Source organism: Spermophilus citellus (genome assembly GCF_964194105.1).
Source record: "Spermophilus citellus genome assembly, chromosome: 4".
In the NCBI taxonomy this organism is placed as follows: domain Eukaryota; kingdom Metazoa; phylum Chordata; class Mammalia; order Rodentia; family Sciuridae; genus Spermophilus; species Spermophilus citellus.
In genome coordinates this window covers 27,290,429-27,307,133 of record NC_138185.1, presented here as the reverse complement: position 1 = coordinate 27,307,133, position 16,705 = coordinate 27,290,429, and the positions used below count along the sequence as shown (strand labels likewise).

Here is a 16,705-nt window from a genome sequence, read left to right as displayed (position 1 = left end):
ACCTGCACACCGGGTTCTGGGGGCTCAGGATTGGACCCTGCTCTGCAGGAGTTGTCAATCTGATGGAGGGGGCTGCCCTTAACTAGAAAATCACGCAGGTCAGAGATCAGAGTTCTCCGGCAGGCAAGGGGAGAGATCAGATGGAGGGCCCCCGGGGACAGGCTGTGTGTGAAGCAGCCAGGTAGCCTTCCCAGCGGAGGAGGCGCTGCAGCTGGGCCTTGGAGCGCGAGGGTGTGCGCAGCCTTTAGCAGTGTCCCAGGAGCCCATCCCTCTTGGGCAGCGCACTATGTGGTCCCACGGAGAAAGAAGGGTGGGAGGCCTCGCCAGGGCTTCCTTTCAGCCTCTAGGTGGCGCCTTTGAGCCGCCGAGCCTCCAGCGCCGGAGGAGACTACAGAACTGCAGACCTCAGAGGGGACCCTGGGTCCTACCTGGGGCCGGGTGTTGGAGGGTGCGGGGGTCGCTCCTGGCTTTGGCGCAGTGGGGGCTCCCCAGCGGCGGGGGAGGGGTCTTCTCCAGCCCCTCCCCCCGCCCCGCCCCCGAGCCCTGGGACCGGGGACTCCAGCTCGGGTTCCCGCAGCCCAGGCGCTGGCGGTACAGAAGTGCCCTAAGGGGAGGGGAGGAGGATGGGCTGGCACCCCCCTGCCTTCGCCCCCGTCCCCCACCGGTCTCCCGGTCCCTCCCCGTGCTAACTCTCCGGGCGCCCTCGCCGGCCAAGGGCGGAGCTCGATCCGCGGCGCCGGAGAATCCCGGCTCCCGCCCCTTCCCTGTCGCTACCTCCCCGGACCCCGCCACCCCGCCCCAGCGGTCGCCACCGCCGCGGTGTAGCCCCGCGCGGCGCGAGCAGGTACGTGCTTCTCGCCGGGGGCTCGGGCCGGGCGGGAAGGGGGCGGGAACCAGGGAGGACCGGGCGGCGGCGGCCAGGCCCGCGCGCTCCCGGGCTGCGCTGCAGCCGAGCCCCCGGCCGGCGGGCTGGCGGGCGGCTCCGGTCGCGGGGAGGCGGGTAGGCGCCGGGGAGGACGCACCTCGCCCGCCGGCCTCCCGGCGCCCTTCGCTTCCGCGCGGGGAGGCAGGGGAGGCCGGGCACAGGTACACACGCCGAGGGGGGCTGCGGGGGCGGCCGGAGGCTGAGGCCGGGGCCGGCGCGTGTTGGCGAAGGACAGCGAGCCTGACCTCGCGGCCCGCCGAAGGACAAGCGGCGAGGGGACCCGGGCACGCCAGCGCCGGTGCAGCCCGGCCTCCCCGGCCGCCCTGCTGCGGGCGCTGCCCGGCAGGGTCTGGCCTGGGCCGCCCGCGGCGTTCGCGGTCAAGGGCAGGAGCAGGGGGTGTGAGCTGCGGGTGGCGGGCGCGCGGGCGCGGTGGTCGCCCAGCTGCCGGGCTTCCTGCGCGGAACTTTGGGTATAACAGCGTGGACAGCGTGTGCGTGTCTGCGCGCCCTCAGGCTTTGTGTACAACTCATGCGTGTGACTATCGATTGGGTGTTGTGGAGCTTCACCCATCCTCGCTGTGCGTCCGTCTCCCTGGGTGTCAGTGTGCGCCATGGGTGGGGTGCTGGGCCCAGGCAGGTCTTGGCGGATCAGGCTTGAGTCTCAGCAGCCCTACTGGGAAACTCTCCATTTCTTTCTTTTCTCTCTTTCTATAACCAGTTCTTCCCCCTCGGGGGTACCAGAGTGACCCATGGATCTGTGGGTCTCACTGCTCTTACTGGGTCTGTGGGGACTGCTGTGGGAACCACCCCCAGGGGATTGAATATGGAACTGGGGTGTGTCTTTCAGGGCCTGTCCAACTTCAGATGAAATTGGAGTAACTGGCATGGTTCTGGGGTACAATCTGTGGGTACAATATTTGTGTCTGTGCTTATGTTTGGGTCATTGCGCATGGCCTTGTGGGCTTCTGAACCCTTGATTGAGAGTGACATTCTGATGCTGGGGGTGGGTCTTTTTTCTCTGCCCCCACACTGGGCATCCTAAGGAATGAGTTTGGGGTTTCCTGGTGGGTGAAGGAGAGTCCCTTACCAAGAATTTGGGTGCTTCATATTTCCTCTGGGACATGGAGTCATCATGTGTCCATTTGGGACACAGTTCTGTTGAAGGTGCTGATGGCCTGGTGAGTGGGTACCACATCTGAAGACCAAGTAGCACCTTCTGGGGGCCATTTGTGGCTTTTGGTGTTGAGTAACAAGCCAACCAGCGCTTCTGTCCTCTTTGTCTATTCCCTGGGAAGTGACTGGACCCAGGTGAAATTCAGACGTATCACTGTCCTCTGGATGCTCATGGTGGCTGTTAGACAGTTGGACCAAGTGGAGGGTCTAAGTGTTCCTGCTGGAGGAGCCAGGATAGGAGTATGGGGTGTCACCACCTGCCTAGGAGTGAGTGGCTTTGAAGGTTTATGGGGGATGATAATTCTTAGGAAACCTGCATTCAATTCCTGATCCCTCACGTACATGGGATGGAATCTCGGCCTTGTTTTATAAGTTGGAGATAGTGATTCCTGATCCAGGGCTGGAGGCGGTTATGGGTGATACTTGTAAGTGAAGTGCCCGGTACAGGGCCCAACAGGTAGTGGAGGCTCAGTAAGCGTTTATAAAATTGGAACTCTAGAAAGAGGAATGTAGTATAGAAGTGGGTTGTGAGTAGAAAGAGGATTTGTACTCAGATGAAAGGCCCTGTATGTGCTAAAGGGAGATGTGTGTTGTAAGTCCATATTGGAAGGAAGGTCAGAGAGATTGAAAAATGTCCCTTTTGTGCTGGACCCTTGGAGTTTTATTCATCCCTCTGTTCATTTCATTCATTCTTATTTCATTCATTTGCTCATATTCAAAAACGCACTCCGCACATGCAGAACCACAGGGCATCAGAGAATAAACAGCCTACGAATGCAGAGAAGAGTGTTTATGAGTGTGTGTGTAGATGCATTGGAGCTGCTTTGCATCTGGGGGTCTCTGTGCTGTGTGGGGATTGTGTGCCCGGCCCCCTGGGTGCATGTACCCTCAGATTATCAGCTTGTAAACAGAAAAGCATGATTCTCCTGTGGGATCAGGTAGGACACATGACAGCCAAGGAAGGGGACTGAGGCGGGAGCTGTGGGAGAGAGACTTGCTGTGCCTAAGAGAGGACCCCATTACCCAGTCAAGCAGAGAGTTGGGAGGGGATGGAGACCTGAGATGCCCAGATTCTTCCATTTCTCAAGAGAAGCCAGGAATCCAAAGTTTAAAATGTCAACCTTTTGCTTTTTTGTGTATTGGCAACAAATGCACCAAAAACAAATGAAAAGACCAGAAACAAAGCAGAGCAGAACTTTGGCGAGCCAAATATGGCCCTGGGTATCCTGGGATGGGAATGCACATGTTCTGTGTGTCTATCTGTATAGTGGTGTTCAGGTCCTTGGTGGGGTGTCTCCTCTTTGCAGCCCAGAGAGTACCCCCTTCTCACCTCCCTCTCCCAACCCTCCTGTCCAGGCCTCCCCTGAGGCATTTGACTTTGACCTCAGTAGTGGCTTTCAAGTCCGCCCCACTCTGCCCCCCCAGCCAGTCCCCACCTGTTGGCTTTCTTGCTGGATGCTGTTACCTTCTGGACCATCTGTCCTGGACCCCTGCACACCCCAGCACGCCCTGCTCCAGTACCTGCCTGCCTATTTCTCGCTAGCTCCTTGGCCTGGTTTTCAGAGTCTTCTATGAACTAGCTCCCGCTGACCTCCAAGGCACCCTTCTCTCTTCCAGAAAGCTCTCACCCCCCTCATTGATGCAGAATTTCCCTTTCTTCCTCTGAATCTGGCTTTCAAATGCCACCAACTCCTGGAAGCATCCCCTCCTTTCTCTTCTTGGTCTCCACCATGACCCCCGCCCCCACTCCCATCTTCTTCCTAACACACAACAGCGCCCACTTCTTCAAGTGGCCAAGGCCTTGTGTGCATTATTTTTTAAACATTTTTTTTTTTTTAGTTATACATGGTCTTTATTTTATTTATTTATTTTCATATGGTGCTGAGGATCGAACCCAGTGCCTCACATGTACCAGGCAAGCGCTCTGCCGCTGAGCCCCAGCCCCAGCCCTTGTGTGCATTATTTGATGAAAGCCTCACAACCACCATTGGGGGGGAGCATTTGTTTATTCCCATTTTACAGGTGAGAACAGTGAGTCTGCAGAGGAGCTTGCATCACATGTCTAAGCTCAAGTGGTGAAGCTGGGATTTGAACCTGATAGCCACTCAGTCTGAATTTCTCCATCATGGTAATGGCTCGTCACTAATGCTTACTGGGCACGCACTTACTCTACTGAGTGCTTTATATGGGTTGTCTCAGTCCCTGTTTAAGCCCTGTGAAGTAGGAGGAAGTGGTAGTATTGTCATTTTATAGGTGGGGAAACTGAGGCCCAGAGAGCCTAAGTGAATTTCCCACCAGCCAGTGATGGAGCGGAACCCTAGCGTGGATCACACTGCTCTGTCACTGCTCTGTCATTGTCCCATCCCCCCATCCTCTTTGGTGTGGTGAGCTCCCCCAGTGGGGGAGGGGGGCTGTGCCCAGAGGTCAACGGTGGCACAGGCAGGGACTTGGTAGAGATTGGTTAAATTCAGCTGACTTTCTGTTTTCTCTTCTAGCTGCCAAGGGGCCAAGGGATGAGCTGGGGCCCTCCTTCCCAATGGCATCTCCCCCTGGTCTGGAACTGAAGACACTGAGCAGTGGTCCCCAGGTCCCAAGGAGACCAGCTCCCCTGGGCCCCGCGGCCCCATCCAGGGCAGGCGTCGACAATGCCAGCTTCTCCTTGGAGGAGCATGAGACCCGTTTCCAAAACCCCAGGGATGCCAGACCGGACAGCTCTCCCAGTCCTCTGGGGGGCGTCCCCTCACTGCCCCGGTCCCAGCGGGACGACCTGTCCCTGCGTTCAGAGGAGGGGCCGGGCCTGGAGCCCGTGAGCCGCCCTGTGGATTATGGCTTCGTTTCGGCCCTGGTTTTCCTGGTGACTGGGATCCTCCTAGTGGTGACAGCCTACGCCATCCCCCGCGAGGCCCGCGTCAACCCGGACACGGTGACGGCAAGGGAGATGGAGCGGCTGGAGATGTACTACGCCCGCCTGGGCTCCCACCTGGACAAGTGCATCATCGCGGGCCTGGGGCTGCTCACGGTGGGCGGCATGCTGCTCTCCGCGCTGCTCATGGTCTCCCTGTGCAAGGGAGAGCTGTACCGCCGGCGGGCCCTGGTCCCCGGCAGGGGCTCCCGGAAGACTTACGGCTCCATCAACCTGCGCATGAGACAGCTCAATGGCGACGGGGGCCAGGCCCTGGTGGAGAACGAGGTGGTCCAGGTGTCAGAGCCCAGCCACGCCCTCCAGGGGTCTTAAGGAAGAGCCCCCCCCCTTTCCGGCTGCCTTAGCTCCGGGCTCCAAGGCCCCCAGAGGCCTGGGGCTTCAAACTGAGCTCCCCATAAAGGGCCCAGCTCTAGGGGGCTGGGGGGTCTTGGGTGCGGAGGGGAAGCCCAGGGCAGCCGGCTCAGGCAGGTTCTGCAGTTCAAGGTCTTGCTTAGGGTTCTGTTGCTAAGAATACAAAGTTTGGAAAGCCCTGCTCTTGGAAGATGAGGTTTCTTGGCACGTCCAAGGGTGGGGAGCCATGTGAAAGGTGGCTCGTCCTGTTCTTATGCTGTGGGGAATTCTGGGACCTCCACTGTCCTCATGGGCTAGCTGAAGATGTTGGGTGATCTTGGAGGGGGCTCCTTTGAGCTCCCACCATCTAAGGTGGGAGGTGGTTTCATGGTGAGGGGAGAAGCCAGCATTCGGGTGACCCCCCTGTTGTATCCCAACTGACTGAACCGTGACCTGTCCTCTCCAGGCTTCAGCGGCTCTGTCTGTAAAGTGAGGGGTTGGACTGGATGATCTCTCCGGCCATTTCTGCCCTGGAAATGGGCGGTCTCTGCCTCTGGGCACCCTTTGCAGGAGGAGGGTGTCTGCCAGGCACTGATCCTTCTCCATGCCGTTTTTCTGGCCTCTCCTCTGTGACCGCCACTGTCAGGCGGCCAGCAGTTCTCACTGTCCTGCTGAAGAGCGCCTTAGTCAGTGTGGGTCAAACCCCACCGTGTGCCACAAACCTGCTTTTGGTCTGGGGGTCTAATTTCCTGTAGTGACTAATTTTCTGTGGTAGCACATTTTGCAAAGTTAGAAGCGCTGTTTCTACCCATTCTTGGGGATACAGAGAATCTTTCAGAAAAGAAAGTGTGACGACTTTGTGGTATCTGATGTGCCCTTATTCACCAACCCTCCTTAATAGCATTGTCTCTTGGGTCTGACCTCATGCTAATTGCAGAAAAAAAATTTTTTTGTTTGTTTTAAACACTGAGTTTGTCACCTCCCACTTACCCTCTCACTAGTCAAGTGTAGCCACAGTTGATCTGGGGGGAGAGCAGGCACGCTCAGTCCTGTTGGTGAACATTTGTTCTCTTTGGCTTGCGGAATGTTTCCGAGCTCCTTCCATACTTTCTAAACTCTTGATGAGACAGGAACAAGGAGATACAGGCATTTGAGAATTTGAGGGGAGGCATCGTTCAGCCCAAATGGCTCTAGAGGGCTTTGAGCGTACCTGCCTTCTTAGGCCCTGGTATGAAGACTCTAAGGGGTCATTTCCGTGAGCCCCCTGCGGCTGAGTGGGTCCACTTACTCCGTGTCAGTTGGCCATGTGGGCTGGGAATTCTCATTGTCTGGGGGGTGGGAGGATGGGGTAGGCGTGGGGTCTCTAGGGGATCCAGGGCCCCTGATTACCCGTAACAGGAGCCTTTAGTCCAGTGAGTGGAACATCTGGGCGGCATGAGATCACAGCTTCTGAGACGGATCAAATATCTGCTCCTGTTGGCAGTTTCTGTCAGGAGAAGGGGGCTGGGGAGGGCTGGAGAGGACAAAGATCCTTTAGCTTGGCTTCCCAGGTTCTGTTGGGGTGTCACAAAGAACAAAGGCCAAGATGGTGAAAGGGTCACCATCCCCTGGGCTCCCACGGATGTGTCATCTCTCCCAAGTTCCAAGCAAGGAGAAGCCACAGAAGGTGGTGAGCCAGGCAAGGTGAACGACAGTAGGATTGGACGCCCCAAATGATGGGCTGAGGCTTTTCAAATCCATAATGATAATAATAAAAATATCAACCCAAGCCCTGTGGATTACTAAGACAGTGGGGGACTCATTTGGTTACTAAACCTGTTGAGAAGACGCATCTGGGACCATCAATTCCTATCAGTTTAAATGCAATGAATTGTATTTAGGGGCTAAATGTAGTAGAAGATTAAATCTCAGGTTTTCTCCAAGCCAGAGAAGCCTGCTTTGCATTCTAATGTGGAAACTCCTTTAGAAAACGTTTGTAATGGAGCAAAGCAATCATTACCTTGTCAGCAAATTAAGAAAATTCGAGAGATGCCAGAAACATTTCCTCAAGATTGCAGCTGAGATCTCCTCACCAGTGGGTCAGAAACAGGTTTAGGAAGGAGTCGAGGGGGTGGGGGTGGAGTGCTGAGAATTTTCTTTGTAAGTTCCTAGGGGCCAGCTGTGGTAATATCCCAGAGGCCCCTGTGGTTGCTGGAAGAGGCCCTCCTCACCTCCAGGAACTTTTCGCATCTGACAAGCTACTAGGGTCCCCCAACCTTGCTGTCCTGGGGGTATCCGAACAGATAGCAGTTTTGGAGTTGGTAAGACCTGGGTTGCACACAGGCTGTGCCATTTACCAGCTGTGTGACTTTAGGTAAGTGACTTTACCTTTCTGAGTTTGGGTTTCTTTGCAGAGTTGGCTTCATGAAAACTCTGCCTGGTGGAGGTGGTGCAGATCAGGATGGCCACTGACAAGGACACTCTGCTTCCCACCTGGACTGGCGCTAACTCGTTTAGGCCTGAATCATGGGGGTAGTGGGGGAGGTCAACCCTTCTCCTTCCTCGTGCGTCTCCCACCAGCAGATATTGTCAGATCCACTTTCAGAATGATCCATGTTCATCCGTCATGTTGGTCACTGGTGTCTGGCTTTCTTTCCTGACCATTCCATCCCCCCAGCTCATCAGCCAGTTGGCAGCTAGAGGAAGCCTGTTAAAAGGTCTGGTCACTTCACTCAAAGCTCCCCTCCGTGTCCCCGTCATACCAGGCAAGGGCCCCAGTTCTCCCCACAGCCAGAGGCAAAGCCTGTGTCCCTCTCCTGCATAGCCCTTCCCAAGGCCCCAATTGCCTTTTGTATTTGCAATTCTGATTAATTTTTTCCTTAAGGATGCTCCCATAAAGTCCATAAGCTGCAGGTCCCCCAGACCTGCGTCGGTTCCCTACAGTGGCCTCAAGGCCCTACACTGTGTGACCCCTTTGCCTCTCCAACCTCATTTCCCTCTAGCCACCATCACCTTGTGGTTCCTCAACCTTGCCTGGCACTCCCACCCAGGGCCTTTGCACTAGCTGCTTCTTGGCTTAGAAGGCTCCTCCCCTCAATACTGCAAGCCCCACTCCCTCACCTCCTTAGGAGATTTCTGTAAACACCACCCTCTCATGGACACCTTTACTGGCCCCTCTGTTTAAAACCACACCCCATACCCCGCCTTCACTCCCTCTTCTCCTGCCTGCTTTATTTTTGTCCAGAGCAAAGCATTGATCGATACCCAGCAGGCTGTGTCCTGCTCTTATTGACCATCTGTACTCCCCACTCCTCCCCTGCAGGATCGCAGCCTTCACGAGCGCTGGCATTTTGGTCTAACCAGTTCATGCTGCGCTCACACTGTGACCAACTGGTTGGTGCACATAGTAGGTGTTCACTGATGAAGGGACAGATGAATGTAACCAAAGTCCCCTGTGCCTGCCAAGGAATGCAGTCCCTTCATGGGACCCAGAGCCCCGCAGTCCCTGCCCGGCCTCCTGGAGCCCTGTTTAGGGCTGAGATGCAGGGATGCAGAAGGCGGCCTGCCCAGAGTGTTCAAGGGCCTTATTTTGTCACTGGACCCTAGGAACCCACCTGCCTCCCCCTCTCTGGGTCTTGTACAGCCGTGTGCACCAAGGAGTCAGAGGGGCTCACTGATGAATGAAAACCTGGTGTCTGCCATCACCTGTGCCCACCCACCTCAGGCTCCTGCGGGTCTCCCAGCTGAAGAGGCCGGCTGCCGAGCCGCGTCATTGTTGCTCCCTTTCTTGGGGAACAGTATTATTAGGATTCTCTTTAAAATGTCCTCCTCTCCGCATGGACACATCTGCACACACGTGAGCACATGAGCATGAGTGCACGCCTGTGCAAGGGCGGCAGACACACACACAGCTTGCCTGACCTTGCTCAGAAGCCAAGGACACGCGCTCTGGGAGAGCGGCTCCAAGCCAGTGCGTCCCCTGGATGACTGAAGACGGTTCTCTTTCCCCACCAGCCACAGGCTGTGCGGCTCCCAGCATGCTGGCCTCTCAGCAGCAGCCACGTGTCCCCTCCCCTGGCCAGGCTGCTCTCAGGTGTCCTTCCTGCTCCCCCAACTCGGGGTGTAAGAGAGGTGTCCAGGAGCACTTCCACCCTGGCATTGTGAGAGGTGACTGTGATCCTGGGAACCAGGCCAGCCAGGTCCTGTGGTCACCCCTTCCCAATGGGTCTGTGGGTAAACAGAGCCACCTCTCTGCTTTTCCAGAGGAAAACAAAATCTTCTTGCTCTTCTTCACCAGGGGCTGGGGGCCAAGAAACACAGGCAGGGGCCTTGCCAAAGTTGACAGCATGGCGCCCTGTGTCCAGGGGCAGGAAGGAGCCCCCAGGTGGGGTTCTGTGGAGGAAGGTGGGGTGTGGGTACCCTGACCAAGGCGGAAAGGGCCGTCCATGGCCTGTTGGTTTCTCCTGGAAGTGGACTCCTTCCGCTCCTGGAAGGTAGATTCTCACATTGCGGTGATCTTGTGGAGTTGCAGGGTAGGGCACTCCCTGTGAGTGCAGCTGAGTTAGCCTTTACTGGTCAGGTGTTGGGGTATCTTCAGGGACAGGTCATAATAGAGTTGGGTTGGATTTAGTTAAGAAGTTGCCCAAACCCTTCCTTTCAAAGGTCAAGGCCCCAGTGGCCAGAACCTAGCGGGTCTTGCTGTGTCTTCCTGTCTTTGCCCCAAATGCCCACATCATTCTCCTCCTGGACTGGGCTGAGCAGATGCGAGGACCAGGACATCTGAATGGTGCAGAGGAGAGTGGAATTCCCACCTTCTTTCCCCCAGAGGGCAAGTGCTGCCCAGCTTCCACCCCATGCAAGTCTCAGAGCCATGGGAGGCGGGGCCCCTGCGGTGGGTCCATCAGGGAGAGTGCAGGGGTACTGCCTCCAGAGGCGGACTGCTGGGTGCTCAGTGGTTGTTACTACCTCGTTGCCTGTTTCCTTATTGTAAAACAGCAGGGCTCACAACAGCGACAGCGTCTTCCCCATAAGGCTTCTGCGAGCAGCGAGGGAGGAGGTTGCCTGGATAGCACTCAGCACAGGACTTGGCGCTTCTAACTTCTTGGCAAAGTTACCCATGCATGTTCGTCCATCCATCCACACCTCATCTGCCTTCTCCTCTGGCCCGGGCATGGTGGGCACACATGATCCTGTCCTTTGGCTACTTGGTGATTGCTGTTGTGACGGAGGGTGCCCAGGGGCTGTGGGAGGGTGTGCAGAGGATGGAGCTGGGGATACTGATGAGGTGACAGTGAGAGAAGCACAGGTATCCAGGCAGAGGGGAACAGCACAGGCAGTGCCCTCGACAGCCAGGTGTGTCCCTCTGAGGAAGGGACAGGCTCTGTGCAGGTGTGACACGAGGCCCGAGGAAGGACATCGTGGGTGCTGAGTTTCAGCAGCAGCAGAAGCAGAAGGGGGCACCACAGTGCTCAGGTCACAGGGTTACCATGACGCAAGGAACATGCAAGGCACACGGGAAGGGGTCTCTGTCTGCCCCAGGATAGTCGCAGATGTGTGTGGCAGGAAGAATCTTCAACTGTCACATGCACTATATAGGGTGACCCTGGCATTGTGGACTCCAGCACCCCCAGCCCTCCTCTTAGGGCTCCCACTGGGGCTAGAAGACAGAAGCCTGTACCCACGTGGCCTCTGGGCCACCACGGGGAGGCAGCAGCGCAGATCTCCTGGGCCTGGGTGAAGGGGAGTGAGTGAAGGGACTCTCAGCAGCCAGCCTTCCTGCTGAGTGCTGGCCCCGGAGAGCAGGAGCCCCAGGGAAGAAGGCGGCTGCCATGCCAACCTCTTCCCGGTGGCACCGGGCACCGTGTCTGAGCCAGCACTGACTCAGGCCAACAGCCTTCAGCGACACCCATCTTTCTCCCTCCCCATCTTTTCTTTCTTCCCCTCTTTCAATCTCTCACATCCTCCTCCTCTTTTTGATTCCTGTGTCCTCATCTTTCATTGAAGCCACTCGCGGGTTTAGGCACCCAGAGGTGAGCTGTCACTACTGCTGACTCATGGGTCTGCCATGGAACTCTCCCCAGAGTCCCCACCCTCCCCCACCAGAGATTAAGGCTGAGGCTGGGAGTGCAAATGGTTTCAGGGCTCAGCAGGTGAATTAAGGAACACAGCAGGCGGCTGTGGGCTCGGTGGCAGGATTAGAGGGGCCGCTCCAGCGCTGGCCTGGCTGTGGCCCAGCGGTTGTCAGAGCGCCTGGTTTTTCCAGAGCAGCTGGACAGCTGGACTTTGTGTGGGTACAAGGTCGCTGAAAGGGATTATCCCACAGCCTGAGAATTGTGGCTGAGGCCAAGCTGGGCCAATGAGCTGCCACCTGCTGGGGCCAGGCCTGCATCCCCCTCCCCTCCCCCAGGGCTGACTAAATCATTCACCAGAGATGGGATACCCTCAAGTGGGGGCTGGCCTCTACCTCCCCACAGCCACTTGAGGGTCACCCATCCAAGCATCCCTCCTTCTTTCTTTTGACAAAGATTTGAGCAGCTACTTTGTGCCGGTTTCGGAGATTCAGCAACAGATGGAAGCACGAGGAGAGAACTCCCAGAAGGCTCCAGCTGCTTCTTCTACAGCCCGGGTGTTTGCAAATATGGAAACAAAGTCTGTTCTGACCTGGAGGATTCCTGGGGTGGGAGGCCCAGGGGAGGGGCTCTGGCTGCTTGCAGGCAGGCTGGTGTGGTCAGTGGGGAAGGTAGTCCTGCACTCCCTCCTGGAGCTCAGAGGCCCTGGAAGGGAAGTGGATGGCTCTGTTGTTCTTGGGACCCAAGTATTGATACAGGTAGGTGACAGGAGGCTGGAAGCTGTGGCGTGCACAGGTGACTGTACCCAGCTGCGGGGCTGTGAGTCTCTGGCCAACTGGACGGAGACCTCCAGGCCTCTCTGAGGATCCAGGGGGAAGCTCTTGCCCAGTATGCAGTCAGTCCCCTGGAGACCCAGCGGCAAAACAGAACTTCCTCTCCCCAAGTCCAAAAAAACTAGTAGGAATGAAAAGACACGTGGCTTTTGTCCCTCTTCATCCCCACCTGCCACCCTGGAGGAGCTAGGATCCAGAAGAGGTCAGAGGGGACCTCTTGGAACCAGATGAGTCGGGAAGTTTGCCTGAACTGTATTTTAAATTAAAGGGACCAGTTAGCTATTGGTTGAGCCCTAGGTGTCAAGATGGAAGGGGGATTTGACAGCACTTGGTTGGATGAAAAGGATACACTGCGTGTTTGTTCCCTGGACAGAAACTTCACACATTAAACAATTAACTTCTTAAACAACACGCAGTGCTCTTTGTGTGCCAGGCCCTCTTCTTTGTCTGCACATCTTTCATCTCATCTACACTTCACGACATCACCTCCAGATTACAGATGAGGAAGCTTTGGCACAGGTGGGTTGTGACTTGTCAAAGGTCACACCCCTGATGAACATCAGTCACAACTCAAAATCGACTAATATGCCATCATGCATCTTAATAACACAAAGGCCAGTCGGAGCAGCTTTGTGGCAGATCTGGGCTGTGGCTGCCACTCGGAGGCCTGTGGTCTATCTTAATTAGGAAGCCCTGTGCGGGGTACTGCTGGGCAGGCCTGAGGCCCACTCAGAGCCATGGAGTCTCACATGGGCAGGCTCTGGGAGTCAAGCCCACCCTCACCTCCACTCTACAGATGGAGCCACAGGGGACAGGAGCTTGGAGTCACCATGGCTCAAGCCTCCTGCCCACCTTGACCATTGTCATGGGAACAAGAAGGGGAAAGATGAAACTGCTCCTACAGGTGTATCCAGAGGGGAGGGAAAGGGGGGGCTCTGAACTGGAGGCAGGACTAGTAGGTGCAGTCCTCTCCTCTGGGGGATGTCTGCCTGTCACCAGAAGTGGGCCATCTTATTGGGGGGCATGGACAGTTTGGCTTAACTTGGTCCACAGGCCTCCCAGGCTTCATGGGTGGTGGGTGCTGACCAGGGTGCTGAAGCAGTACAGCGCTTCCTAACAGTCCAGCGAGGGAGAGGGGGCAGCCAGGAGGAGAACCCTTCTATTTTTGTTACTCAGTGTTTCCTGGGGAATTCTTGGGTTCGAAGCCAGGATTTCTATGGTCTTTGTGGCCTTGGGAAAGTCACTGTCCCTCATCTGCTCTGCACTTGTCCTATCACCTGTTTATGAACAAAAGTAGCTTCCATCTCACTACACTCGGAAGGCCAAGGAGAGCACTCCTTGGGGCCAGGTGAAGGGGACTGCACAGAGCCCAGGCCCAGCCCTGGGGCCCAGGGAGGCACTCAGGAGCTCGCCCTCTCAGTGGCTTTAGGGACCCATTGCCTCCCCTGTGGCTCTGTGGTCGTGCCGGGTGGTTTGAGGCGCTCCTTTCTAACCCTGTTGCTCTGGCCCCTTGGGAACATGAGGAACACTTTGCAGACAGGACCAATTTCAGAGTCTAGATTCTCCTGGGGACTACGCGACACCTTTCTGTGCTCACACAGGTCCTGCTGGGCTTTCCCGTTTCTGGGATGGGTTTTCCCTGGGCCCTGTCCTTTCCTGGTTGTGAGGTCTGGGCACGGCAGAAGAGCACTGGCTTTAGAATCAGGCCAACCAGATGTGCCAGCCCTCAGGAGCGTGCCTCCGAGGATGCTGACCACGTGTTCCTTGAGTTTGTGGAGAGCATTACATGAGATGACAGACCAGAACACTCTGGGCGCCTGCTAAACATCCGCTTCCGGCACGGGGCGTGGGGGGGGTGCAGCTGTCTTCTCTTGAGCCCCATTTCGCCTATCCGTATAACCGCAGCAGCAGCTGGCACCCACCGAGCACCCTGACACCTGCTAATAAGACACAATTGGTGGGACCCTGCACCAATTCTGCAGGAAGGGGCAATGATGCAGATTCTGCAGATGAGGGAGCTGCACATGGTCAAAGGGGGTTCTGGGAGTCACACCCTCACCTGCCTGATTCTGAGACCCCTGTCTGGCCTTGAGCAATTATCAGACCTTTCCAAACCCTCATTTTCTGGACTAGAACATGGGACTATCTCATCATTATCATGATTGGAAGGTGTAGTGCATGCTGGGTGCTGGAATATTTAAAGACATACTTGAAACACATTGGTGTGACCCATAGGATAAGGGATGAATGGATACTGGGGTTACTTATGTGCATTAATCATTACGTGCCATCAATCAAGAAGACTGAGTGACTCAATTCTTTACATGTGATATCCAGAGGAAGGAAAAGAACAAAGTTTGTACACTTGAGTTTCTTAAACTTTAGTGTGCATATGAATCACATGGAGGACTTGTTAAAATGCAGATCCTCATTCAGTTGAGTCTGGGGTGAGGCCCGAAATGCTAAACTTCTAACAAGTTCTCAGGAAATGTCGTCTCTGCTGCTGCTTAGTAGTAAGGATGTAGACAGTCTTCCGGTCCTAGTTCTCAAACTTGAATGATCCCATGAATCACAAGAGGATTTGTGGTTAAAAAAAAAAAAAAGATTTGAAGGCCCTCCTTTGGTGGTGTGGATGGGGACTTGGGATGTAAGTGTACTTAGAACAAATGTCTCAGGAGACAGGCTTGGGCAAGCAAGGTTGTAGTCCCCATTTATGTCACAGCCTGTGCTGATGATCACAGGAGGTTGGCTCACCAGACATTTGTCCCAGTTTCATCTTCCGGAATGCAGAGGTGGGAAGAGAGAGCAGGGGCATTTTCCTAGGATCTCTTGCTGTTAGGGTCTGAGAGGTGAAGTAGGTTCCAACAACCAGATGCATTCATGCAGTTGAGCCTTGAGCTCAGAACTGAGCTGAGTGGGGCTGAGGTGGTGGTAGGAAGGCTACCCACTTTCTGGTGCAGGTGGAGGCAGTGGCTGTGTGGCTCTGGAGTTCCCACTCTTCAGATAAAGGCAATGATGATGTGGATCCTGCTGCTTTCTGGCCCCAACCTTTGGGTTAAAAAGCTAAATTGCTTATGCAGCTGAAACCCAGGACCAGCACTTGAACAGGACCCTCCTACTCCCTGTCCCTCTGAACCCCATCACACTGTGATTCTCAAGCACTCGCACTCGCCTTCCACGGCTCACCTGTAACAAAACCATCCACGTGGCCACCCAGGGTCTTGTGGCCACCCAGGGTCTTGCTAGACTGCCATGAGCAGGTGTTCTCTAAGCACCTCCCACCAGCGCTGGCTGCTGCCAGAGGGTGCTCCTACTTCCTGTCGTTGCTGCTTCTGGCTCTGCAGTGTCTGTCTTCAGTCACCAGGACCTTGCCACCCTTCACTGCCCACCCTTGCCTTCTGACCCTCCCCCAGTGCAACTGCGTTGTGGGATCCCAAGGGCAAACAAAGCCTGGGGATGGGATCCCGCAGGCAAGACTCTGCTCTGGAGCATAAAAGTTGAAGTGGCCTCTAGGCGTGCACCTCCGACTGACTCTGACGCAGAGAAGGCTGGGGGTACACATGGGGAATCCCTCCTCTCCTTGATCATGGGACCTGTCTTTATTGGAACTGCACCAAAGTGCGATAAGACCAGGGGAGAGAGTAGGAACTGCTCCAGATTCTAATTTCCGCCTGTGGAGAGAAGCGTAGATCAAAGAAACTGTCATTAAGGACAACAGAAAGGGAGGCAGGAGGGAAACTGGTTCCAGAGAGTGAGGCTGAGTGGGACTTCCTGCCCATTCCCTAATGTGCCACCAGTGCGGCCATCTGCGCTTTGAGCATAGTGTACTGTTGGGGTTGAGGCCTTAATAAACTCACGACTTTCAGTGGAGAATGGCAGAGTCTCAGGCCCAAGCAGGCAACAACAAGGAGAAACACGGCCAGCTCCAGGAACTCGGGAGGAGAGAGGCCAAGGAAGAGCAGGGCCATGGGATGATGCAGCCTAAAACAGGATCAGTGGCTGTGGCCCTTGCACACCAAAGTGGATGATTTGGAACCAGACCTTTATTCTAGGGATCAACTATGAAATTTCAAGCAAAAGTGATGGTGTCAATCACTAGATCTGAAAAGGTCACAGGAACTTCCCTAGAGAAAGGACCTGTCTGTCCTGTGTCATGTCCATCCTGGAACCGTCCCCCAAAGTCAAATCCAACTCCTCTGTCTCACCAGCTACGGTCATCCCGCGTGGCTATTATCAAAGCCATAGTTTTCTCCCCAAAGGTGAGTGGCTCTGGGCCCTGCCTTGCTTGGGTTGGGTCAAAATGTTCTGTTTTAAAAAACACAGAAGACAAACCATGAGATCCAACTTGACACCCATTAGGATGGCTACCAGCAGGTAGATGAAGAGTAACAAGTGCTGGCAAGGATATGGAGGAATTGGGACGGTCATTCATTCACATTGGAAATGTGAAATGATGGGCTGCTGTGGAAGACAT

At 55.5% G+C, this 16,705-nt stretch overlaps 1 protein-coding gene across 3 annotated transcripts; it reads left to right on the top strand.

Moving 5' to 3' along the window:
- The first annotated feature begins 371 nt into the window (after window positions 1–371).
- TMEM74B (transmembrane protein 74B) lies at window positions 372–7,252 on the top strand. 3 transcript variants are annotated; one of them, XM_081290236.1, is made up of 2 exons: window positions 372–844; window positions 4,594–7,250. In XM_081290236.1, the coding sequence occupies exon 2, from the start codon at window positions 4,635–4,637 to the stop codon at window positions 5,331–5,333; it is 699 nt and encodes a 232-aa protein (XP_081146362.1). In that variant the 5' UTR covers window positions 372–844; window positions 4,594–4,634; the 3' UTR covers window positions 5,334–7,250. The 3 variants fall into 3 exon arrangements, with proteins under 3 accessions (XP_081146362.1, XP_081146363.1, XP_081146364.1); XM_081290237.1 differs by lacking the exon at window positions 372–844 and adding an exon at window positions 937–1,086 and having other exon boundaries at window positions 4,594–7,251; XM_081290238.1 differs by lacking the exon at window positions 372–844 and adding an exon at window positions 4,121–4,226 and having other exon boundaries at window positions 4,594–7,252.
- The last annotated feature ends 9,453 nt before the right edge of the window (window positions 7,253–16,705 follow it).

Excerpts from the sequence above, each read along its gene's own strand:
- TMEM74B (XM_081290238.1), top strand. The coding sequence starts at position 4,635 with ATGGCATCTCCCCCTGGTCTGGAACTGAAGACACTGAGCAGTGGTCCC.